At 47.6% G+C, this 26,746-nt stretch overlaps 1 protein-coding gene across 1 annotated transcript in view; it reads right to left on the bottom strand.

Annotated features, from left to right (window-relative positions):
- The window catches only part of LOC136578683 (galectin-9B-like), a 28,965-nt gene extending 6,835 nt beyond the window's left edge, over nucleotides 1–22,130 (bottom strand). The window contains exons 1-5 of the mRNA XM_066578873.1: nucleotides 22,012–22,130; nucleotides 12,996–13,084; nucleotides 7,108–7,309; nucleotides 5,535–5,654; nucleotides 1,318–1,452 (exon numbers count right to left, since the gene is read on the bottom strand). Coding sequence (XP_066434970.1) covers nucleotides 1,318–1,452; nucleotides 5,535–5,654; nucleotides 7,108–7,309; nucleotides 12,996–13,084; nucleotides 22,012–22,038 — 573 coding nt within the window. The 5' untranslated portion in view covers nucleotides 22,039–22,130. The remainder of the gene's footprint in view (nucleotides 1–1,317; nucleotides 1,453–5,534; nucleotides 5,655–7,107; nucleotides 7,310–12,995; nucleotides 13,085–22,011) is intronic.
- Between the last annotated feature and the right edge of the window lie 4,616 nt (nucleotides 22,131–26,746).

Raw genomic sequence — 26,746 nt, 5'->3', positions numbered from 1 at the left:
TCCCAGAGAAAATACAAACCATTTTAACTTTTCCCAGAGGAGTTCAAAATAGGTTTTACTGCATAAAAAGTGATAAACGCTTTAAAAGGAGCTTTCCCATCATAGAAATTGATATATTGCTAAGAAAATCCCTCTAATGACTGCCTCCTCTGACAAAATTTAAAAAAAACAAACAGATAAGGCTGGTTGTTAAGGTCCCTTTACATGGGACGACTGTCAAGCAAACGATGCCCGACACTCGTCCCTGTGTCTCCGCGCTTCTGCATGGGAACTAGCACAGCTGGCTGGTTCATGCTCCCCCGCCCCTCTTCATTGGGATTACATGGTGGCAGTTCGCTACTGAACAGCGGCTGTTTAAACTGCACAATGAGCTTCATTGCTGATCGTTTATGCTGCTCATCGTGCAGTTTAAACAGCCGCTGTTTAGTAGTTTACTACTGAACGGCTGTTTTATGTGAATGGGGGGGGTGGGGGAGCCAGAGGAGAGAAATCTTCTGCACTGCCCCGCCCCCCTGCTGGCCGCTCCGTGTGCAAGTCAGCCCTGCTAGCTCCCATGCGAGATTAGCAGCCGCAGGCGTATTTGCCGAAGCGAAATCCCAGACAGAATTTCCGCGGCAAATCTGCCCACTGTAAACCCAGCCAAAAAGGGACCTTTAGGGCTCATGTCCACGGGCAAAATATGATTTAAGATCCGCAGCGGATCTCCCGCATGCGGATCCGCATCCCATAGGGATGCATTGACCACCCGCGGGTAGATAAATACCCGCGGATCGTCAATAAAAGGGATTTAAAAAAAAATGGAGCATGGAAAAATCTGGACCATGCTCCATTTTCGTGCGGGTCTCCCGCGGGGACGGCTCCCGCGGGCTTCTATTGAAGCCTATGGAAGCCGTCCGGATCCGCGGGAGACCTAAAATAGGAATTTAAAGTATTTACCTATCCGGCGCGGGCGGGGAATGTCAGCTGTTCCTCACGGCCGCATCTTCCTTGCTTCGGCTCGGCGGATGTGCCCGGCGCATGCGCGCGGCACGTCGACGACGTGCCGGCGACGTGCCGCCGGCGTCAGGAATTCATCCGCCGGCCGAAAATGAAGATCCGGCCGTGAGGAACAGCTGACATTCCCCGCCCGCGCCGGATAGGTAAATGTTTTTAAATTGCTATTTTCGGCGCTCATGTCCGCGGGGCAGGAGGGACCCGCTGCAGATTCTACATGGAGAATCTGCAGCGGATCTGATTTTCCCCGTGGACATGAGGCCTTAGTATTGTTTAGAAGAACAAAAAGAAGAAAAAAAAAAAAGTCCTTTTCTCAAAGCTTACGTTACATTCAGCACTGGGAGGAAATTGCTGAGGAGCATATCCTGGCTGTGGTGGGAAGGCTGGTTGCACTGGGAATCCAGGTTGCACTGGGAATCCTGGTTGCACTGGGAATCCTGGTTGCACTGGGAATCCTTGCTAAAAAGAAAGAATTGTAAAATCAGTAATTGAATAATTCCTCCACAGCTCAACCTATCGGAAGGTAGTTAGATAGAAATAAATATTTTGGGTTAATCAATCAATGTTGCACGGTTGAGACAGTATAATTCACAATTAAAATTTACAAATACAGAAATGAACGAACAAAATAAAATCTTATTCATGACAAATGAATGAACAAGAGCAGCAGAAATCCCCCCCTTCCCCCACACATTTGCATGATGACAATCTTGCCGGCAAGCTCTGATTGGCTGAGACAGTCAATGAAGGTCTGTGATTGGGCATCGAGCAAGCACCGACAACCAATCACAGCACTCTGTTGCCGGAGGCGGGGTTCTCAAACCTGGCCTAAGGCAATAGACTTGTGAATGCAGGGGAAGCCCAGATCAGCGGCAGAGACCAGCGGTCGCGACCCGGACTGCAGCGGCTAGGTGAGTATTACTTTTATTTTTTGTCTAACTGGGACTGATTTTCGGGGTAGGGCTTCTATTGCAAGCCCTCACCTCGAAAATCGGCGAGCGGTTAACGCTGCCAAAAATGCGGCACCAAGTGTTGCCGCGTTTTCAGCAGTGCTAAAACCGCTGCCCATTCATTTCAATGGGCGATGCCGGGGTGAAAACGCCACAAAATAGAACATGCATCGCTGTCAAAGTGCAGCGTTGGGAGGCGCTGCGTTTTCAGCCCTGTGTGAGCAGCCCCATTGAAATGAATGGGAGTGTTGTACAGCGTTTAGCGCTGGGCTGAAAAGGTGTGGGAGGCCTTAGTTTTATCCCTGGCTGATTCATATCAGAAAGTATTGTGTGATATCCCTCTGTTCATATACTCAGGTTATTTTTGTGTACTCCAAAAAAAGTCTTTGTTGTTTGAATATCCTTAAAAAAGGTACGTGTGCAACTAATCCTGCATGTCAGTTGTCAATATTAGTGAGAACGGGTCAAATAAAGTAGTGGTTCCTAACCTTTTTTGCACCAGGGACAGGCTACAAGCATGACCATTTTTCCATGGCCCAGCAGGGCGGGGTGGAACAGGGGCAGGGCTTTGGTCATATGGGGGCAGGGTTTCAGTGGCTTCAGTAGTAATGCTATTACCACTGGGGACGATATAGGGGACACCATTACTAATAGTGACACCCCGCAGCGGCCCCCAGTAGTGACACCCCACAGCGGCCCCCAGTAGTAATAGTGACACCCCACACCGGCCCCAGTAGTAATAGTGACACCCCACAGCGGCCCCCAGCAGTGACACCGAGACCTATATACTTACCCCCTCCACCTTATGGCAGCGCCACTGCTCCTCTGCCTGACGCGCCGCTAGCAGCGCTGATCCTGGAGCACACTGTGAGGACAGTGTGCTGCCGGACGCTTTCTCTGCTGCTCTCGCTGAACCAAGTAGTAGGAGACGTCATGAGAGGATCCCGGCTGCACAATGAATACCGGCAGGGGAGCCGTGGCCCCTGACGGTATTCACCAGTACCGGGATGAGCAAGCGATAGCGACTGTATCCTCTAATACAGTGTTGTCTAAGGGTACTTTCACAGGTAGTCCTAAATCGTTCGCCCAAGCAAGCAATGTCAATTTGGGCGATCAGTTTAAACCACAAAGGATTAAACAAAAAAAAAACCCATTTAACAGGATTGTTCAGTTCACTGCATCAGTTAATGAAAACGAATGAACCATCAGTGTTTAAACTGAACTAGCAAGCCAATGAGGATTTTCATGCTTGCATAAAATGAAGGATAAGCTAACGAATTGTTGTTCAATCATTGGCAGTGTGTGAACTGAACAATTATTCAATTTGAACAGATCTAGCGTTTTGTTTTTTTTAACCGTAATCGTTCCACGCAGCAGCACCTTCACTTTTTCCGGACAGTTGACACTTGAGAAGTTATCGGTTGGTAGAGGGGGTCAACATTTTCTTCTTAAAGGGGTTGTCTCGCGAAATCAAGTGGGGTTCAGCACTTCTGTATGGCCATATTAATGCACTTTGTAATATACATCGTGCATTAAATATGAGCCATACAGAAGTTATTCACTTACCTGCTCCGTTGCTGGCGTCCTCGTCTCCATGGCTCCGTCTAATTCTGATGTCTTCTTGCTTTTTTAGACGCGCTTGCGCTGTGCGGTCTTCTGCCTGCCGCGAGACAACCCCTTTAAGATCCAAGCAGTAGTGTTGGAGTGATTTCATTATTACATATCATTTTTTCCCCCTGTATTTATTGGATTTATCACTCTCCTGGGGGATATGGGACCGGGCCTCCCTAACTACCCCTTGGGAGGGAATACTGATAGGTGAGCTCCGCACTGTAAATAGAGAAGTTTCAAGTGGCGATGTAGACTTTGGCAGGGAGGGCGGAGGGACGGCAAGTGACGAATTATTGGATGAGGAACCAAACGTGGCTCAGTTGGATAATCCTAGGGAGACGAATATTATAATATTAACAAATATTCTTCTTGCTTTTCAGGTGTATAGCACATGGCTTTGAACGCTTTGTGTCTCTCACTTAGGGCTTCTTCACACTGGCGAGGGCGATAGCGGTTGTGATTCGTGGAATAGCTATTTAAGGTGTATTCGTAATATCCAAACTATTAATGGTACAACTTTAATTCATACATTTTCCAGACAGATAAATGTAATGTAATGAAGTCACACTTTACCATCTAAATTTGAAGGCTACGTCCACAAGGGACGGATTTGCTGTGGAATGTCCGCAACAGAAAATCCACAATAGAAACTGGAGCAGATTTGGCATAGATTTTGAAAATCTGCTGCTACAATTAACATTCTGTGGATTCAAAATTCGCTTCAAAAAGGTCAATTTTAGCGGTAAATTTCTGCAACTTGGACATTTAAGTCTCATATACATTGTGGCTACTGTAAGGCTGGGTTCTCACTGGGCGGATTCTGGGTGGAAATCTCGCGGTTTCGCGAAAAACCGTGAGATTTCCGCCAGGAATCCGCTGCTTCAAAACCCGAGGCACTTAGCCGCGGGTTTGGAAGCGGCCTAGCCGCACACTCTTCCACTGCGGCCGGCACTCCCAGCGGAAGAAAAAAAAAAAAAAAAAAAAAAAAAAAAAAACACACTGCAGCCGGCAAATCCACAGCTCCGGCTATGCCGCGGCGGATTCGCCATCCTGTGTGGACGATATTTCTGAGAAATCTCGTCCACATGGCTGGCTAATCCCGGGATTAGTGGCCGCAGGTGGATTTGCCGCTGCAAAATCCTGGACGGAATTTCCGCGGCAAATACACCCAGTGTGAACCCAGCCTAAATGTTGCAGATTTTCCATGCATTTTAGGAAATATAACATGTGTTTGCAGCTCCCCCTTCCCCAGTAAAAATGCAGAGACTAGATGCTAAGTGTAGGCCAATAGGCAGTTATGTAATGCACAGTGGATTTTTTTTGCGGACTTAAAAAAAAACAAAAACGTGAATTTCATAGCTTGTAAAACTCCAAGGAGTGTCACAAGAAAGTCTGGATAAAGGGAAGGCTTATGAAAAGAGGTAAAATTAAAGAGCAAGAAACATTGCTTTGGTAAATAAACTACATGGCGTGCTCTCCACCATATTGGTTTTCAGTTTTTGCCATGTGTTAGGAGGCTGGCTATTAAGACATCTGAAGGTATGCTAAGACTACCTACACACAGGCATGCGAGATATTTCTCAGGCCAATATCGCACATTTTCACGCCAATGCAATGTATTTTTCAGGCAAACACGCCTTCCATCACTTCTGTGAAGTAGCGATCCTCCGGTGCGGCTTTCAGGTGTGTTAGAGGATAGGCAAGCATTTTCTAATGTTTTCAATGGGAAACCTTCCATTGCACGGCGAGCGATGTGTTTTACTGTCCCATTGAAAACAATAGAAACGCAAAAAGATAGGACATGTATTTGACTCAATTTAATAGAATGGGGTTCATATTCGTGAAACTTTTGCAACGCACCAAACTCGCACGAGATACTCAGCCGTTTGAAACAGTCCTAGAGGAAACACTCTGAGTCATGAAAAATAACGAAGTGCAAACAATTTATGATTTTAGTCAGAGCAATCCAATCTTACTTACCCCTTGTCCTTGTATCTCAACACTTTGTAGCGTCATAGCACCCTTTACTGTTAGAGTGTTGACTCGATGCAGAGGAATTCTATGATGATACTCTAGAAAGTGTTGTCTATTCACAGAAACCTGGAAGAGAGAACCAATTTAGATGTGGAGAAAAGGGAAAACTGGGTGGCATAGATAGTCACTGCCATCCCAGGGATTCTAACTAGGAAAATAAAGCGATCAACCGATTCAGCTGTCAGCCATTTATTTGTGTGAACAGACTTATGAGCTCGTATCCCCAACCGTTGAACAGACGCGTGATACACAGTGAATGCAGTCAATGAAAGCCAGAGGATTTTCATTGATCCAATGGACTTTCATTGCACCCCTGACTTTAACCCAGAAAACTACTAGTCACTTTAAGGGCTCATGCCCACAGCCGTATGAGGCTCCATGGCAGCATTCTACACATTATGCAGCCAATCGCACTGTCGGCAGAGACAAAGTACGGCCTTGAGTGCACTGCAAATGGCTGTGTATCACACTGACTTTTTTTTTTTTTTTTAAACAGTTTGGATGCGTCTGAAAACACTGCCGATATGCAAGTATTCCATATGAACAGCATATCATATGCAGCCCATACAGATGGATAGGGAAAAGAAAACACCATGTTGTGCATTATTTTTTTTTTAACTGCACCCACTGATTTGAATGGGTGAGTCGGGACCAGGAATCCCACCAGAATAGGACAGGCTTTTTTCTTTAAACACTTACTCTAATGGGTCTGAGCCCTGTCAGTTTCAAACCCAGATGTATTCACACAAGCTGTTGTACACCCTCAGGCTGCATTCCCACGAACGTATATCAACTCGGTTTTCACGCCGAGCCGAAATAAGTCGTCCTCATGTGCGGGGAGGGGGGGGGGGGGGGGTAATGGAAGAGCCAGGAGCAGGAACTGAGCTCCCGCCCCCTCTGCACTATTTGCAATGAAAGGAGGCGGAACAGGGGTGGGGCTAATTCACGGAACTTAGCCCCGCCCTGTCCCGCCTCATTTCATTGCAAATAGTGCAGGGGGGTGGAGAGGAGGCAGAGAGGGGGCGGGAGCTCAGAGCACTGCTCCCGGCTCTTCCAGCCTCCTTCCTCTGCAGAGAGAGACAACGTATATTGGCCGTCGTGAATACGCGGCCGATATACGGTCGTCTGAATGCACCCTTAACAGTATTCTGAAAGCGGAAAGATAAGATCTGGGCTTGAGTTTAAGGCCTCGTTCACACGGACTACAAAATCATCGCTACAAAACGCATGTATGTGAAGCCTGTGGTTTCCAACGGGTTCTTTCAGGCTACAGAACATAGCAATGATTTTGTTGTGAGATTTTCTAGCCCGTGTGAACGAGGCCTAACTAGCGAGCGCCAGCTACAGTTCAAAGGAATACACTGAATTTTATGTAGCCTTGTAGACTTTATGTGTCATATCAAAGGTTAAAAAAAAACAAAAAAAAACACAAGTTAGGTGTATTCCTGGCCTTAATTTTTTTTTCTTTTAGAAAAGATTAATAGGAAAATTATATCAATTCTGCTTCACATAAACCTACTTTGTAGTCATGGTTTGTGACTAGGATCCGCATTTCAAAGTTTTCTCCCTTACGTAATGGCAGTTCATGCTTGCGTTCTTCCTTCCCCCAATTGTTTCGTTCCATAGTGTTCCAAACAACAGCTCCTTCATCAAAGCGTACATTGAAGTGGAAGGCAATATCATCATGTTCAGCCGGACCGCACTGGAAATTCACAGCGAGCCTTAAAGAGAAAAATATATAAGCCATTATAGAATGGTTTTCAGATCAGAATTATCAAGGGCAGAGCATACGGATGGATCATAAACAGAAAGATTCTCTGCAGTCACTCCCCTAGAATACTATGGCTATTCCATCAATGTGAATGGGGCTTGTAGACAGGGTAGCACTAGGTGAGGACTGGCGTCCGGTCAAGACGGCAGGTGACAGGTCAATTTCTATTTGACTTTTGGAAGATTCCAAAATAGCCACCTCCATCTTTATAGCTGGATCAATTAAAAATGGCCAACCGTGGTGCTCCGATCTGCTGCAATTCACGGTGTCAGCATAGTGACTGGTAAGTGGGCACAGGTGCTGCAGTCCCTTCCAGCTGGTATAATAGTTTAGTATAGGTCAGCGTATTTGTAAACTGTATAGTGTGGCACCAATAGCTTTGAACCATTGGCATTAGTGTTATTTGTTTGATTCAATCCTGTATTTTGATGTACAATGCGTATAGTCTCAGATAACAGGGCAGATATGGAAACTGTTTATGTTGGCATGGTGGAGAGGTTTTTTTTATATAGATCCATTTATTCTGTAATTCTTTAATTTTTTTTAACCTTTATGTTCCATAACATGATAAAAGACCTCTGGGGGACATTCACAGTGTAGTTTTATTTTCTTCTTTCAGTTTGCCACTGTAGCTGCAAGAGCCATAGGAGTCCCAGTTACAGGGGAAATCATCCCCTTATAGTGTCACTAGTCATTGGCAGAAGTGAGATAGTCCTTCGAAGATACAGTAACTCTGCCAGGGTCACCCCGCGATCATTTGATCATCAGATCTTATAGAGAAAATGATACTGCCTCTTTCCTCTGCAAAGCGATCATGGAGTGATATGTAGGCGATTATAAACCCCTTATGTCTTCTACTCGGGGTCCTCGGCTGTCTCTGATAATTGGACAACTGACCTGCTACTGCTAGGTTATGGACACAGGAGCTTTAAACCCGCACCATATATCGAGGATGGAACAGGATTAAAGCCAAGGACCAAGCAAGAGTTTTTTTAATGGCTTTTTTTTGCGCTCGCGTATTACATACTTCCGACACGCTATTGTGAGCAGAACTGTGTAAGCCAGTGTAATTGATTGCCTGCGAGTTACTGTGTATCACACATACATATAACGCACGCACAATACGTGGTAATCATACACCCGTGAGAGTCCGGCCTAAGCCTGTGCTCACATCAGTGTCAGAGGTCTTGTTTGGAGCCGACATTGCTGATTCCAATTATCGTCCTGGCAAAATAGTGCAGCATGCTGCACAGTGGGCAGTGGCAGATTGAGGACACCAAAGGCCTGGGGGCCTTTACACCACGTTTTGCCAGATTTGTGGTGCAATTTGTTATTAGTAGCCGGAATAACTGTGTACTGTTTTTACAACATTTTCAACTGATTTGCAGTTGATTTGATGGAATCCTGCCATCCAATAGGTGGCGCTGCAGAGGTATTGTTCCATTTACCTTATTTGCGTAATCGGATTTGACTGTAACAGACTATTCTGCTTGTGAATGCATCGGATAAGTATTTAAACTCTTAGGCCCCCTGCACATTGCAGAGCCAGATTCTGCATGCGGCGAAGCAGCGGCGTCTGACTCTGCCAGCAACGGCGTCACGCATACCGGTTTCCTTTCTTTTTCTTCTGTACTGCAGATGGTCCATGGTCAGACATACGCAATACAGAATTTTTTTTAATTATTTTTTTTAAACAGTTTGCTTTGTGGTTGCTGTAGGGCCGAAGATCAGACAGCTTCCATTGACTTCAATGGAAGCAGTCCGTGCAGAATCCGCGAAAAAACAAAAGGGAGTATGCTGCAATTTTTTTTCCACCCACGAGTGGAAACCACAATTGGTTTTTGCTCGTGGACATGAAGAATTGTTTTACCATAGCATGCTATGGAGGGTTATTGCTGCAGAATCCGGAATGAACGCCCGCTCCGAATTTGGCAGCAGATAGCCGCCCGTGGGCAGGAGTCCTTACAGACCAGCATATTTTGTGCCTGAAGGACCAAGTAACTTTCATATCATCATTGCAAGAGCCATAACTTGTTAACATAGCCGTATGAGGGCTTGTTTTAGTGAGATGAATTGTATTTTTTAATGGGGTACAAATAGTGCGCTGTATAACTTTTATTACATTTTTCAAGGGGAGGGGGAAGAATGGAAAAATACTTGCACAAATCATGCTATGGTTATTGGGTTTCATTTTTACAGCGTCCACCATTTGGTAAAAACATGATAATCTTTGCATGTGAATAATAAAGGATTTTTTTATTTTTATTAATTTTGTACAATAAAGAAAAAAGCTATTGAATCTGCATCATTGCATTGTAAGATCCATAACAATTTTATTTTTCTAGCAACTGAGCTATGCGAGCTCTTGGGTTTTTTTTGCAGGAAGAGTTGTAGTTTGAGGTACATATGACTTTGGGATTGCTTTTTATTGCAATTTTTGGGAGGTGAACAAAAGAAAAACAATTCTGGCATTACTTTTAAAAACTATTTTTACTATGTTTACCATGCAAGATAAATTACCTACCATTTAACCGCGCATGCGGTGGTTTTCAGGCAAAAATGCCTTGCATTGCGTCTGTGTAGTTCCGATCCGCTCGCGCAAGCTTCACGCACAATAGAGGATTGGAAGGGTTTCCCATTGTTTTCAGTGGGAAACCTTGCCTTGTTCTCACATGTACATCGCACATCACGAGACAGCTATGTGATGCATTTCCCATTGAAATCAATGGGTGATGTGTTCCGAGGAACGTGGTGTTAAAATGTGCTACAATATTTTTTTCCTCCCCACACCAGGATGCAGAAAAACAAACATCGCTCATATACATCACTCCTTCTAAAGGAATGGTGTTCATATTCGTGTGAGATTTTTGTGTTTTTTAAATTAGATTCTTTTTTCCTTCTTTTAACGTCATTGAATTTTGACACTATTTTTTAAGTTCAATCTTCTTTTAATGCAATTGTTTGATCACTAAAATAGTAATTATGCAACGCATTCTACTAAAGACCCATTTAGACGGGACGATGCCCGACAGTCGTCTTCACACATACTAGCTCTCGCGCTCCCTCACCGAGCTGCCAACAGGGGGGGGGGGGGGGGGGGGGGGGGGGGGGGATGGGCGGGGAGGCTGCAGGAGATTTCTCTCCTCGCACTCCCCTGCCCCTCTCCCTTCACTTAACACAGCGGCCGTTCAGTACTGAATGGCCGCTATTTACACTGAGCGATCAGCGTTCAGCTCATCGGCCAACAGTTATGCAGTATAAATAATGGATGATGAGCTCAAAGACGATCCTTCAGTGTAAACAGCAGCTGTTCAGTATTGAACTGCTGCTATGTTAACTCAATGAAGAGTGGTGGGGAGCGTGAGGAGAGAAATCTCCTCCAGCCGCCCCGCTGTAAGCTAATGATACCAGCTCCTGTGCAGGTGCACCAGAGCTAGTATGTACGGGGACACGTGTTAGGCATAGTTTGCCTGACATTCGTCCGGTCTAAGTGAGGCTTAAAGGGGTTGTCCGGCCATATACATTAGATCTCATTACTTCTGTTGTGTCGGCCGGGCTGTCAGAAATAATAGAAAAGGAATAAAAAGGTGAGGAAAATATCGTTTTTCATGGTTTCATGGGGGGGGGGGGGGGGGGGGGGGGTTGTGTCGGCCGGGCTGTCAGAAGTCCCGGGGGGGGGGGGGGGGGGGGGGGGGGGTGACATGCCGGGGAGATGAAGGAAACTCTTGCTACTGCTGTCAGAGCAGGAGCAGATCGCACTGCTCTCTCATTACTTTGAATGGGGCCGGCCGGCTGCTGGCTCCATTCAAAGCAGTGAAGCGTGCATGATGCCGGTCCTCCAGTCATGTGACCGGTGTCATCGGGAGCGCGTACTGAGGAGAGAGAGGCAGCAGTGCATCATGGGAACTACCCAGTGGTGCCATCTTTGAAAAATCCTTCAGGCAAACTTTATAAGGGGAAGAAAAGGAATAAAAAGGTGAGGAAAATATCGTTTTTCATGGTTAAAGCTGTAATGTGTGATGCTTCTCCACTACAGGGCATTCATGGGGGGAGGGGGGGGAGGAATCAGTTTCGGCGGCGGACAACCCCTTTAAACCTATGACAGCAGCCCATTAGACTGAAGATAAGTTATAAGCCACACACACAGGCCTTTGCAGGTTTCCAGCTGCCATGGAAATCCATTGGTACTTTACAATCACATTGTGTAGTACTGATGGGTGACAGAAGGAGCCCCCTCTTCCCCTGTCATCTGCTTACTTGCTGAAGTTACTATTGATTGTGGCATGTAAGGGGTTAAAATGCCAGGATCTGAGGTTTCTCTGCTACTGCCTGTCAGTATTCAGCCAAGCTAGCTCCTTAAAAAGATGTATGTGCAGGTTTAAAGCCCATTAGCGAGGTCAGTAAAAAGGTGTATTGGTCTCTTAACAAATTGATTAATTTTTCCAGCCTGCTGTGTGGCAATAGTCGGCAAACCAGCTGTTGGTTATGTCAGGACTGTATGATCACCGTATTCAGTCTCCGTATGGTAGTAATATTCACTTACTGTGGTAAATTTGATATTCCTGTAGTGGTTTTTAATTCAGTAAAAATACAGTTTCCTTTAGCCACAGTATGGTGGTGGTATACAGTCATGATATAGATGCATCATTGAGGCTCCATTCACATGGGGCAATTCGGTTGCAAAAAAAAAAAAAATGCACTTGCAAAACTGCGTGCATCTTTTGTCACATTCTACTACAAAATACAGCTAAAACACACGAGGTATTACCGATGCACTTTTTAGTGTGGTTTTTATTGCAACCAAACTGCCCCATATATATGGAGCCCGAGTTATAGTATGGCGGTTTTATCCAATAACTATATAGCCGCATTTAGTCCGTGTATTGTGCAGTTATCTAGTCACAGTATGGTGGTATTTAGTCAATGAATGGCAGTAATATGTAGTCATTGTATTTATTATTACCTGGCGAAGGGTTCATCTCTGTATATGGACTCCAGATTCTGCTACAATATAGTGTGCACTGCGTTTACCAACAGAGCAGATGAGTCTTGGCGAACACAGACCTCACTAATGAGCAGCACAACCTGGTGACAATGTCGTGTGTAAGGGTCACTGAGCAGAACTTACATTTCTCAGTCATGACACCAATAACTTTTTTTGTAATGGTATTAAACATACAAATGATAGGGTCATAGTTTATAAGCGGTTACCACTCGCCAATATCAATAGGATTGCTCAGAAACTAATGAATCAAAATGACAGTTGGCAAGTGTAAATGTACCTTTAAGTAGAGGCATTGTCAGGCTCAGTATCTAGGTGGAAATATGGCCCCGCTCATAAAGATTTGTGTACTTGCTGTCAAAACAACCAAATTCAGATGAAAGGAGGCAATTTTCATTCGAAGAAATTCCTGCAATTAATCTGCCACCTGTGCATCCATCCCTGTACTGTAGGTGCAGCCTGAATATACTGGCTGGTGGCATGCAGCACATGTCCTGGCCTCCAGCACGAGAAGCCATGGGAGAAGCGGCCAAAGGATAGACAGGGGGGTGATCCCTCAGCCTTGCAGGGCATCTGCTACAAGTTTATACTGAAAAGAAAGTCATCGATACAATGTAGTAAAACAATTACAAACCTATCAGCTGGAGGTTGGATGAAGCCATTGATGATAACCAAGGTGCCATCGTTAACGCCACTGTGAAAATGGTGGCTGAATGGAACAGGCTGGAAGATGGAAATCACAATTAGAAAAGAAGTCACGATACATTTATGTACATTGAGCCTTATGTTATGCTTTATTTTTTGCCAGAAAATTAAAAGGGAGGGGGGGGGGAACAAACACAACCAAAGAATTGTAACATTTAAGGCCCATTTACACTGGATGATTATCGCTCATCAGCGATCGTTTTAGCGATAATCGATGCGTGTAAATGGGCGCTGGGCACCCACATTTCGGGCTCTTTTCACTGATCCTTAAAATCAAGCTGACTTGATTTTAGCAATCAGTTTTATCAGTCATTCTCCAAGGGGAGTGCTGATAGCATTGTTCCCCTGCCCCCCACCCGTGGAGAACAATGGATCTGAGGCCTTCACTGAGCCTTGGGGTATTAGCCTGCACTCAGTGAAGGCTTCATTTACATACATAATTGGCACTTAAGTAGCTGAGAAGCTACTTGAATACCAATTATTTTTAAAGCAAAATAATCGCTCAAAGCTGCTAGTGTAAATGGGCCTGAAGGGCTTATTCAGAGGACCGTATATCGGCCAGGTATTCACGCCCCTTTTTTCCCTGCATCTAGGGTTTTGGTTAGGGCTTCTACAGTAGGATTTCCTGTCAAAGTTGCACTGCACGAAAATCACGTTTTTGTGCACTGCGATGCAACAGAGAGTAAGGCTCCGTAGGGAAGCATGGGCTACAAAACCTCGTGTGTCACAGGCATATCGCCGGACCTGTAAGGTTTTTGCGTCGGGATGTTGCATGTGTGAAGTAACCCATAGGAAAGCATGGGCTTCTCATACATGAGATTTGTAGCAACGCGTGTGAAGGAGGCCTAACACTGAGGGAGAAAAGAACAAAGTGGGGTCAGCGCTACTTAAATGATTCTATTTAGACAGGTGTAGAAAATGACAGGAGTCACTTACTTTAGGAGGGGTTCCCCAAGAAAAGAGACTCCTCAGATGTAACATGCCAGTCATTATGGATAGTGGAGATAAACTGTTTGGTAAGCAGGTGGTCTCCATCCAAACAAGAAAATATAACTTGTTATACTGGCATGTTACATCTGAGGGGTCTTTTTTTTTTTCTTGGGGAACCCCTCCTAAAGTAAGTGACTCCTGTCATTTTCTACACCTGTCTAAATAGGATCATTTAAGTAGCGCTGACCCCACTTTGTTCTTTTCTCCCTCAGTGTTAGGCCTCCACACGCGTTGCACGACTTCACACGACTTTGTAGCACCACATGCGACTTTGTAGCGCTACAAAATTGCGGTATTGCCACAAGGAGACGCATGCACCAGTGATGCGATATCGCTGTGATTTTCTCGCGGTGATGCCGTGTCGCCCGTGTGAAGGCGGCCTTATACTGAGGTTATTTTAGTCTTTTTCCTGGATACTCATTCTAGAATACCTGGTGTTTTTAATGGGTCTGCCGCTCTCCACAAAGTAGTGAGTTTTCAGGTTACATTTATAAACATAATTCGTGTCAGTTTTTTGTATTTGTCATTTCTTCCAAAGCGCTCTCCCTTTGGCCGAATGCCCACGGTTGGATTATCGCTGTGGAATTCACAGTCAGGCACCCGCCACGTTTTCCGCAGCAATGTCTGTCCATAGACATGCTGTGTAAGACAAGTCTCCGATGCCCACGAGTGGAAATCAGCTGCGATTTTCCGCTTGCCGCGGGAGAATCGCAGCATGTTCTAATTCGTGTGGGGAAAAAAACGCACGGAAGGCTTCCATTGCAGTCTATGGCAGCTGTCCGCGATACTCCGTGCTGAGGGCACAGCAGAAGTATTGCAGGAATCCGCGTCATACCCCAGCGCCGGAGCATCATGTGCTGCACTGCGCATGCATGCTGGCTGACACACTCACAGCGGATCTGGACAGGTGAGTATAGGGTCTCTGGGAGGTGCCGGGTCAGATTCCACTGAGATTTCGGAGGTGGAATCTAACTTAGCCGTGGGCATGGGGACTTTTTTTTCTTTTTACAGCTGGGGGATGGAGGGCTGGCTGCTGACCTGGGACACGTTGGAATATGGGGTAGATGTCAACATCGGTGAAGGTGATGGCAGCTCAACTTCTACTCTCAGTTTCCTACTCTTGGCTATGAAGTCTGCAGCCCGGTAGTCAATTGCAGGGAAGAGGCCTGAAGTAATGGTGCTACTGAGGCTTTTGCATGGACAAGGATGGAGATGGGTGATGTGGCAGCTACAGAAGAGGGAGCAGGATGAGGCTGACTCTTTGCCCTTTGGCCCAGGTGGGTTCTTCAAGGCAGCAGGTGGTGGGAGTTCATTTGGCTGTTCATACAGGCTTTGTTAAGGTTGTTTAGGTTCTTTCCGCAGATCTTACAGATGAGCACTCTTTTGTCATCACCTGCAGTTTCAAAGAATGCCCGGGCAGCACAGGTCCTGTGAGTAGACAAAGGTGTGGGCTTGATGTTGGTGCTGCAACTAGTGGTAGCTGATGGTGGTGGTACAGCCTTATGTTTATCTGCAACACCCTACTCCATGTCTTAGCATGGTGCTGCCTGACAACGTCCACCCTTTCCTCCTCCCCCATGCTGCGTCATCCCCTCTACGACCTGTTCTGTGTGCTGTGGATGTAATGCATGGGCAGAACCATTTCTAAGGAATGGCAACAGGCCTGCCTCACCTCCTGCAGAACATGGAGTCGAAACTTCAGTGGGAGCTGCTTGAAGTGCCACCTTGGCCCGTCCTGTACCGTGACTACCAACACATCCTATATCCTTCACTTTCTCCATTTTTTTGTTTTGTTAAATTTTACTTAACTTTTCAACTTTTCAGTAGTTTGCAGAAAACTACTAGCAGCTGTGCCACATATGCTAGTAATTAGTATTGCCCAGACTCAGGATTTTGAACTACACTCAGGGACGTAAACACACACTCAGGGCTTATTCACACGAGTGTGAAAGCGTTGTCTGATATATGCTACCATCTGATGCACGGGCTTGGCGTATATGCAGTGGGGAGGAGGGAGACAGCTTAGCTCTCTGCAAGGGGAGGAGGCGGGAGCTAGTGTGCTAAGCTATCACCCCCTCCCATTGCAAACAGCAGCAAGGAGCAGAGAAGAGAAGGGGGAGGGAGTTAAGCATTCACGCTGCTAAACTCCCTCCCACCTCCGGCCGCTGTCATAGGCTCCCATAGAGTGTATAGCCGTAGTTCAGCCAGGAAGTTTCAGGACTATCTTTCCCGGCCGGGCGCTTATACACCACAGGAATACGCCTGTGTGATCTGATGCACTGGAATCCAACGAATCAGATGGTAGCGTATATCGTCCGGCCGTGAAAACGGCGGTTGATATACACTCGTGTGAATAAGCCCTCAGTATGTCTTTTTTCCTGTTTGGACTTAAATAAATTTACAGAAACCCACCTAGGCAGCACAATACGCAGGAACAGAAGGCTCTGGCCTATGTATATCCTGAACAGTTCCTGTTTTTTTGTGAAGCGCCAGTTCCTTTCCCTCACTACACAGATAGCTGCGTAAGGCTGGGTTCACACGGGGCAGAATTGGCGTGGAATTTGTGCGGACTTTCCTCACGGAAAATTTGCATGCATTCTTAAGCCTGAGACTAAGCAGCAAAGTGGACCAGATTTGCAAAACTTTCGCCTACGCTGCGGACAAGCTGCGCGGAACTGACATGTGGTGCGGAATTTATTATTGCAGATTCTGAGAGGTCCTTGTCTTGCGCAGTGTAACTTACTTCCCCTCACCCCACAGGTAGTGACGTAAATACAAACCACATTTCGTCTAAGCATGTAAATATGATGCAGCCTCTCTGTCCTTTGCTCAGATACAGAATAGCCGTTGGTAATACAGTGACTACATTATATATGGCTAGGTCATGTGATACAGGAGCCCAATGAAACTGCTGCCCATATGCAAGATGGAAAACACATTTGGTGACATCAAAGCTGCTGTTTGGTGATTGTACTGCCCAGCAATCACAATGAGCAACACTATGAATTACCGACATCAGGCAGTCCAAGTAAAACGATGCCAGAAGACTCTAAGTCAATGTTTCCCAACCTTTTCAGCCTTGGGGCACCCCTGGGAAAAAGATTTTATGGTGCGGCACCCCTACCAAAGGGGGGTGTGGTTAGGGGTGTGGCTATAGCATGGTAAGGGGCGTGGCTTATTATGACATATGATTTTTACCTCCATCGTTATAAAAGGACAGGGCTGTTTAAAAAAAAAAAACACAAAAGGAAGAGAGCTGGATGGGCCATTGATATACATTATATTTAAAATTAACATGCTGCGGAATTAAATCCCGCACCTCATGTCAGTGTCCACACGGGTTTTGTGCAGATTGTTTCCAAACCGTGTGGCTGATTGTCAAAATTTCATCCACTTTGCTGCTACAGCTACTACAGATTCCACAACTCATCCGCCCCATGTAGTAATAGTGTCCCACCTTCCCACCCCCATGTTGGTGGCCCCACTAGTAAAAGCGACCCCCACAGTGGCCTTGGTAGTAATTATTTCGGCCCCCGACAGTAATAAGTGACTCCCTATTGCGGCCCCCGGCAGTAATAGCGGACCCGGTAGTAATAGGTGACCCCAGTAGTAATAGTGAACCTTATTGCAGCCCCAGTAGTTATGGCGACCCCTATTGCGACCCCAGTAGTACAGTGGCCCCAGCGACCCCTACTGCGGCCCCAGCGGTTACAGCGACCCCTACAGCGGCCCCTACTGCGGCCCCTACAGCGACCCCTACTGCAGCCCCAGCGACCCCTACTGCGGCCCCAGCGGTTACAGCGACCCCTACTGCGGCCCCAGCGGTTACAGCGACCCCTACTGCGGCCCCAGCGGTTATAGCGACCCCTATTGCGGCCCCAGTAGTAATAGCGGCCCCAGCGGTTATAGCGACCCCTATTGCGGCCCCAGTAGTAATAGCGGCCCCAGCGGTTATAGCGACCCCTATTGCGGCCCCAGTAGTAATAGCGGCCCCAGCGGTTATAGCGACCCCTATTGCGGCCCCAGTAGTAATAGCGGCCCCAGCGGTTATAGCGACCCCTATTGCGGCCCCAGTAGTAATAGCGGCCCCAGCGGTTATAGCGACCCCTATTGCGGCCCCAGTAGTAATAGCGGCCCCAGCGGTTATAGCGACCCCTATTGCGGCCCCAGTAGTAATAGCGGCCCCAGCGGTTATAGCGACCCCTATTGCGGCCCCAGTAGTAATAGCGGCCCCAGCGGTTATAGCGACCCCTATTGCGGCCCCAGTAGTAATAGCGGCCCCAGCGGTTATAGCGACCCCTATTGCGGCCCCAGTAGTAATAGCGGCCCCAGCGGTTATAGCGACCCCTATTGCGGCCCCAGTAGTAATAGCGGCCCCAGCGGTTATAGCGACCCCTATTGCGGCCCCACTAGTAATAGCGGCCCCAGCGGTTATAGCGACCCCTATTGCGGCCCCACTAGTAATAGCGGCCCCAGCGGTTATAGCGACCCCTATTGCGGCCCCAGTAGTAATAGCGGCCCCTATTGCGGCCCCAGTAGTAATAGCGGCCCCAGTGGTTATAGCGGCCCCTATTGCGGCCCCAGTAGTAATAGCGGCCCCAGTGGTTATAGCGGCCCCTATTGCGGCCCCAGTAGTAATAGCGGCCCCAGTGGTTATAGCGACCCCTATTGCGGCCCCAGTAGTAATAGCGGCCCCAGTGGTTATAGCGACCCCTATTGCGGCCCCAGTAGTAATAGCGGCCCCAGTGGTTATAGCGACCCCTATTGCGGCCCCAGTAGTAATAGCGGCCCCAGTGGTTATAGCGACCCCTATTGCGGCCCCAGTAGTAATAGCGGCCCCAGTGGTTATAGCGACCCCTATTGCGGCCCCAGTAGTAATAGCGGCCCCAGTGGTTATAGCGACCCCTATTGCGGCCCCAGTAGTAATAGCGGCCCCAGTGGTTATAGCGACCCCTATTGCGGCCCCAGTAGTAATAGCGGCCCCAGTGGTTATAGCGACCCCTATTGCGGCCCCAGTAGTAATAGCGGCCCCAGTGGTTATAGCGACCCCTATTGCGGCCCCAGTAGTAATAGCGGCCCCAGTGGTTATAGCGACCCCTATTGCGGCCCCAGTAGTAATAGCGGCCCCAGTGGTTATAGCGACCCCTATTGCGGCCCCAGTAGTAATAGCGGCCCCAGTGGTTATAGCGACCCCTATTGCGGCCCCAGTAGTAATAGCGGCCCCAGTGGTTATAGCGACCCCTATTGCGGCCCCAGTAGTAATAGCGACCCCAGTGGTTATAGCGACCCCTATTGCGGCCCCAGTAGTAATAGCGACCCCAGTGGTTATAGCGACCCCTATTGCGGCCCCAGTAGTAATAGCGACCCCAGTGGTTATAGCGACCCCTATTGCGGCCCCAGTAGTAATAGCGACCCCAGTGGTTATAGCGACCCCTATTGCGGCCCCAGTAGTAATAGCGACCCCAGTGGTTATAGCGACCCCTATTGCGGCCCCAGTAGTAATAGCGACCCCAGTGGTTATAGCGACCCCTATTGCGGCCCCAGTAGTAATAGCGACCCCAGTGGTTATAGCGACCCCTATTGCGGCCCCAGTAGTAATAGCGACCCCAGTGGTTATAGCGACCCCTATTGCGGCCCCAGTAGTAATAGCGACCCCAGTGGTTATAGCGACCCCTATTGCGGCCCCAGTAGTAATAGCGACCCCAGTGGTTATAGCGACCCCTATTGCGGCCCCAGTAGTAATAGCGACCCCAGTGGTTATAGCGACCCCTATTGCGGCCCCAGTAGTAATAGCGACCCCAGTGGTTATAGCGACCCCTATTGCGGCCCCAGTAGTAATAGCGACCCCAGTGGTTATAGCGACCCCTATTGCGGCCCCAGTAGTTATAGCGACCCCTATTGCGGCCCCAGTAGTTATAGCGACCCCTATTGCGGCCCCAGTAGTTATAGCGACCCCTATTGCGGCCCCAGTAGTTATAGCGACCCCTATTGCGGCCCCAGTAGTTATAGCGACCCCTATTGCGGCCCCAGTAGTTATAGCGACCCCTATTGCGGCCCCAGTAGTTATAGCGACCCCTATTGCGGCCCCAGTAGTTATAGCGACCCCTATTGCGGCCCCAGTAGTTATAGCGACCCCTATTGCGGCCCCAGTAGTTATAGCGACCCCTATTGCGGCCCCAGTAGTAATAGCGACCCCAGTAGTTATAGCGACCCCTATTGCGGCCCCAGTAGTTATAGCGACCCCTATTGCGGCCCCAGTAGTTATAGCGACCCCTATTGCGGCCCCAGTAGTTATAGCGACCCCTATTGCGGCCCCAGTAGTAATAGCGACCCCAGTAGTAATAGCGACCCCTATTGCGGCCCCAGTAGTAATAGCGACCCCAGTAGTTATAGCGACCCCTATTGCGGCCCCAGTAGTAATAGCGACCCCAGTAGTTATAGCGACCCCTATTGCGGCCCCAGTAGTAATAGCGACCCCTATTGCGGCCCCAGTAGTAATAGCGACCCCAGTAGTTATAGCGACCCCTATTGCGGCCCCAGTAGTAATAGCGACCCCAGTAGTTATAGCGACCCCTATTGCGGCCCCAGTAGTTATAGCGACCCCAGTAGTTATAGCGACCCCTATTGCGGCCCCAGTAGTTATAGCGGCCCCAGTAGTTATAGCGACCCCTATTGCGGCCCCAGTAGTTATAGCGACCCCTATTGCGGCCCCAGTAGTTATAGCGACCCCTATTGCGGCCCCAGTAGTTATAGCGACCCCTATTGCGGCCCCAGTAGTTATAGCGACCCCTATTGCGGCCCCAGTAGTTATAGCGACCCCTATTGCGGCCCCAGTAGTTATAGCGACCCCTATTGCGGCCCCAGTAGTTATAGCGACCCCTATTGCGGCCCCAGTAGTTATAGCGACCCCTATTGCGGCCCCAGTAGTTATAGCGACCCCTATTGCGGCCCCAGTAGTTATAGCGACCCCTATTGCGGCCCCAGTAGTTATAGCGACCCCTATTGTGGCCCCAGTAGTTATAGCTCCGTTCCCTGATACACCACTACCGATGTGATTTCCAGCCAGAGAGCCGCGGCACCCTGGTTGAGAATCACTGCTCTAAGTATCAGAATAAGAACAGGAGGCTGAGGGTTTAACCAGCCCAGCGATCACCGTGACCGACTACAGAGGGGAAATCAGCAGCCAATCACAGGCAGCAGGCAATACATGGCTGACGAAAGCTACAACAAACATATTAGCCTGGTGATCACTGCTGCGAGGCGTGACAGAGGAAGTCCAGAGTCCAAGTCAACGCAGTTCCTGATCAGCACTATAGAGGGGTTCAGCACAAAATCATCATTTTAGGTAAATAAACCATTTAAAGCATCTGCTGTAACATCTGGATGCCACATACTAAGGACAATGGTCGCACCATAAATAATGCTATACCGAAAGTTTGGATTTTTCCAGATGCAGAAATAGGTTTTATTATAAATATGGGAAAGGGGGGGGCAGCGTCAATTTTTTATTTTTTAAAGGGGAGGGGAGCACAAAAAAGAAAAAAAAAAGTGCCTGGTCCTTTAGGACTGGTATTTAAACAGAGGGGTTATACGGTGACCCTATGTACTAATAATGCAGCTGCAGCTCCCAGACGTGCCTACTTCTACTGATACACTACCGACTACTCCATGTACCTGCCGGGGAGCGCCTGGGGAACACTAGTCTCCTGGGTGCCTCCACCAGTGCAGCAAGAAGATGGGGTTTGGTTTCTACACAAGCATTCATACAGTATATAGCACTGCTACAGAGCTGTGGGGTAACATGAGCCTTGTATGGGGAAGCCCTCCAAGGCTGGAAGAGGGGAAGTTCTGCCATCTGTTGACGATAGTTGCGGTTTGTCACGAGTCTGCGCGCGGCGGCCTCCCAGCGCTGTGCGGACATAGCATCACGTAGGCTGGGCGCAGCCGGTACTCACCGGGTTGAGGATGGGTCCGTATGACATGGTGGCCGGCGGTCGGGATGTGTCCAGCTGCAGGATGCTCCCAGCTGCGAAGAACGCTACTTAACGGGCTCCAAAGGAATGCCGCCCAGAGCTCCGCCTAGTGGGCAGAGCAGGAAGTAGCTGAGCTGTAGAGATCCTCCGCCCGTGGTGTGTCGTACAGCCTGGCAGCAGGGACCCTATAGATCTCTGCTTGTGTCCCCTATAGAGCAGCTGGTTCCAACCCTCAGCACAGCTATAAAATTACCTTTAATTATTTAGGGCTCCGACAGACGGGCGCACGGGCAAATACCCTCGCTGCTTCGGAGCGTCCTTGTGCAAGAACCATTCTAAAGTTTTGTTTTAACCGTTCAAACTTTGCGCTATTGCATGTGGGAAAAAAAATCGGAAAGAAAGGGCAGGACCGATCTTTATTCACACATATCAAAAAGTGAGACTCGTACAAGATTTGTGCATTGCGAGACTCTCGTGGAATATGTACCCCATACTGTTAAATGGAGCCATATACGTGAGCGATGGTTCTATGAATGTTCTATCTTTTTGCGTTCCTTGGAACACGTCGCCAATTGTTTCTTTCTAATGGGACATTAAAACTCACTGCACGGCGCGCACGCAAGTGCGATGCGAGGTTTCGCATAGAAATGTCAAACCCAGTGAAATCAATGGCTTTGCTTCGTCACGTTTTGCGGTGTGATTTTCACACTCGCAAAATGTTCCAAAAACACGTTGATAGCCCCTGGGGCTCCTTCACACTGGCGATTGCGATATTGCCATGAGAAAACCGCACAAATCCGTTTTGTTCAGGTGGGTTTGGAGCATCAGCAATGCTTTTTCTATTGATAAATTGCGCATCGCTGCCACAAGATTTTCTTGCACCAAAGTCAGTCTGAGTTTCTAATGTTAAAAACACATCGCATGAAGTTCGCAAGTTCACGCGCTGCGATGCAATAAAAAGGAGGCTCCATAGGGGAACATGGGCTAGAGAAAAATCGCAAAACACAGAAAGATAGAGCATGCCAAGATTTTCAAATCTTGCAACAGCGCAAGAGTGAAAACATCGCAAATGGGAATGAAACCATTGAAAATCATTGGTTTCATAATTCTGCGTTTTCTCATCGCTCAAAAATCGTGCGATTTTAATCAAATATTTTAGAAGCTGCAAAGTCCGAGCCTCATTTAAAGGACTGTCATACACGCGCCTCTTAGCTTCCACAATAGCAGGGTAACAGACATGGCAGCCGCTGGGGGGCCCAATTCCACTTGGACATAAGATGCCATTCACACAGACATATTACCAATAGAAATATGGTCTGATATTGCCAACATGTTTTTTACATTTTTTTTAAAGGAGGCAGCTGGCACCGCAGATGCCCATTCTGGTAGTACATCACAGTACATAGATGCAAGAACGCAGAGAAACCATCAGTACCCATCTACATGCGTACGCTCCTCCCAACACATAGACCAAATGTAACAGAAAAAAAGGGGTTACAACAAGAACACCAACCCCCCAGCAATAACACAGTGCGACTCCTAAAAGGAGGAAATTGGCTTAAAAGACAGGTCAAGCGGGTGTCCCGACACCTATCTCCCCCCAATACCTAGACAGGCATTTCCATTGCCATCACAGGGCACTTGTGAACATATTTAAATGATTTAATTTGCATGAACCGATAGCCCAAGATTTTAAAAAATCACCGCATGTCCTATTTCTGGGCAATTTTGCTTAAAAAAAAAATCACCCATTATCTTCTACGGAAGTTATAAAAGATGGCATCGTACTGGCATGGTGCTGCAATTTTTATTTTTATTTTTTCTATTAAAACAAAATGCAATTTTCAAAATCATGTGAATTCAGCCTAACAGTGAGATGGCATGTAGAAAACTAAATGTGGCCCTATTTTAAGTTTTACTGTGGGGCTCATAGTCACGCCTACTGGGTAAATCATCACCTCTCTATGTCATTACTTTTTGCATTATCACACGTGAATTAATAACGTTATTGTACCTTTTTGCTATGGTACGATGTCACAGCGTATATGACAACCTTCGTTGAGTGCTTTGTTCCTCTGTTGTGATATCATGGTGTACTTTTCATTCCCTCCTTAGCCCTAAAGTGCAGCCCCTATAACAGACCTCAGTGCCCCCCAATCCCTGAGTAGCTTTGATCCCCTTCCCTCCCTCACCTCCTCTAGTTCACTCTCAGCATTTGACCCTGTTACCTGTATCAGTGCCCTATTCCCACACACCTCGTCTGATCTCACTCCCCTTCTGCCATCGGTCACCTCTCTGGTATCTTTCCATCCTCTTTTACACGCGCTGCTATAATCCCATTGATAAAAAATACCTTGACTGCCTGGGCTGCCAACTACGGGCCGTCTCTTATCTCCTAGACTACTTGTTCTAATTGGAAGGCTGTGCGAGGTCAGACAACCATGTTGTGTTCTGTTTTTTTCTTAGGGTCCTTTTAGATGGCATGATTCTCGTTTGCATGAGTGAACAAGCGGGTGACGTCATTGCCAGTTTATTTGCGCTTGTGCCGCCTGTTTAAGCAGGCATATTTATTGCTGACTCGTTCAATGAGAATCATTCACTACTCGTTCAGTGTTAACATTGCCTATGTGAAACAGTAAGGCTCCTCGTCCATGGGCGTTCTGGTATCCTGCGGCAGCAGGAGCCGGCAGACGAATCTCCACTGGTCAGCCTATCTGACAGATAGGCTGACCGCAGAGAATCGCGGCAATTTGCAGCATGCTGCGAATTGCCGCCTGCGAGCGGAGAATCGCAGGAATTTAGAAAAAAAAAAACTCCATTGTGCATGTGCGGCCGCGCCGGCCGACACTACTACACACATCCCCAGTGAAGAAAATAGAAGACCCAGACAGGTAAGCAGGGTCCTTGGCCGCGGGCAGGGTCGGATTCCGCTGCGGGCTCTCGCATGCAGAATCCAATCCGCCCGTGGACACGAGGCATAAGTGAGAGACCCAGTTATGTAGACAACTGGGATATAAAGAAATTGCCTATTAGATAATATGGGAAAGCCCACTGGCGTAACTATAGAGGATGCAGGGGATGCGGTTGCATCGGGGCCCAGCAACCTTAGGGGGCCCATAAGGCCTCTCTTCTCCATATAGAGAGCCTAGTACTATAAATAAAGCATTACAGTTGGGGTCCATGATACAGGTTTTGCATTGGGGCCCAGGAGTTCAAGTTACGCCTTTGCATTAAAGGGGTTGTCCCGCGGCAGCAAGTGGGTCTATACACTTCTGTATGGCCATATTAATGCACTTTGTAATGTACATTGTGCATTAATTATGAGCCATACAGAAGTTATAAAAAGTTTTATACTTACCTGCTCCGTTGCTAGCGTCCTCGTTCCCATGGAGCCGACTAATTTTCGCCCTCCGATGGCCAAATTAGCCGCGCTTGCGCAGTCCAGGTCTTCTCCTGTTCTCTATGGGGCTCCGTGTAGCTCCGCCCCGTCACGTGCCGATTCCAGCCAATCAGGAGGCTGGAATCGGCAATGGACCGCACAGAAGAGCTGCGGTCCACGGAGGAAGAGGATCCCGGCGGCCATCTTCACCGGTAAGTATAGAAGTCACCGGAGCGCGGGGATTAAGGTAAGCGCTCCGGTAAGCTTTCTTTAGGTCCCTGCATCGGGGTTGTCTCTTTAAGGGGTTAAGATAGGTGGGGGGGCCCCAAGATAAACTTTTGTACCCGGGCCCATGAGCCTTTTAGCTATGCCCCTGGGAAAGCTGTAGACTGCAGAGTGTGCCAAGAAAAGTAACTACCCACTAGGTCAGCTAGAACAGAATTCTGATGGTGCCCAGATAACCCTCAGTTTTATCAGTACACTGCAAAGCAAAAAAGAATGAGAGCGGGAGAGGGAAGGAAAGCTTTGGGAAGAGGAGGGAGAAGTCCAGCCACCACCCACCACCAGTGTGTACTGTGTCCATTGTGCTGGCTTGGAGAAAGAGCTCTGGCTGACCTCCCAGTGTGCAATGTCCTGCATATCCAATAATCAGCTACTTTACCCCCAAATTGATGCATGCATCAGTTGTTTCAGTTTGTAAGCATTCTACATTCAGTTAAAAACTGACCAGCTTTAAAAGAACTCCAAACGCAGGTGTGAAACCACCGTAATGACACTGTGATAAACAAGTAGGCAAGGTTATGGAAGGGAGATACATTTCTCCCAGATACCTCTCCTCTGTGAAGTAATGGGGAGTATAATTAGCTGGCTGATGTATTAAGTAACCCACTGAGTGGAAATATAAGGCGCAGCTAAGAGACCAGTAGTTGCTCTGCCTTGGGACACAGAAAGCTGGTCTATGTGACTCTCTCATATGAACTGTGAGTACAGTTGCTAAAGCCTACGTTTTGTGTAAGCTGGCAGAGAGAAAAACACTTCAGCCAGTAGAGAAGGATATACTCTATATTAGTTAGTGCCGGACAGGCAGGACTTTTTTCTTTTATTTCTATAGTTTTATTTGCAACTGTGCTAATAAAGCCGGCCGATTGTTGGTTTGAAACCTTGTCCTGGTTTTGTGTTTAATGAAAGAAATACATGTCCTTTGACCCTGGCAAAGGGGATCCCAAGCTAATCCCCTAGTAACACAAAATTATATACCATATATACTCGAGTATAAGCCGACCTTTTCAGCACATTTTTTAATGCTGAAAAAGCCTCCCTTGGCTTATACTTGAATGA

Source organism: Eleutherodactylus coqui, chromosome 1 (genome assembly GCF_035609145.1).
Source record: "Eleutherodactylus coqui strain aEleCoq1 chromosome 1, aEleCoq1.hap1, whole genome shotgun sequence".
Classification (NCBI taxonomy): Eukaryota; Metazoa; Chordata; class Amphibia; order Anura; family Eleutherodactylidae; genus Eleutherodactylus; species Eleutherodactylus coqui.
The sequence above is the reverse complement of the archived record's forward strand: the minus strand, read 5'-3'. Positions and strand labels throughout refer to the sequence as shown.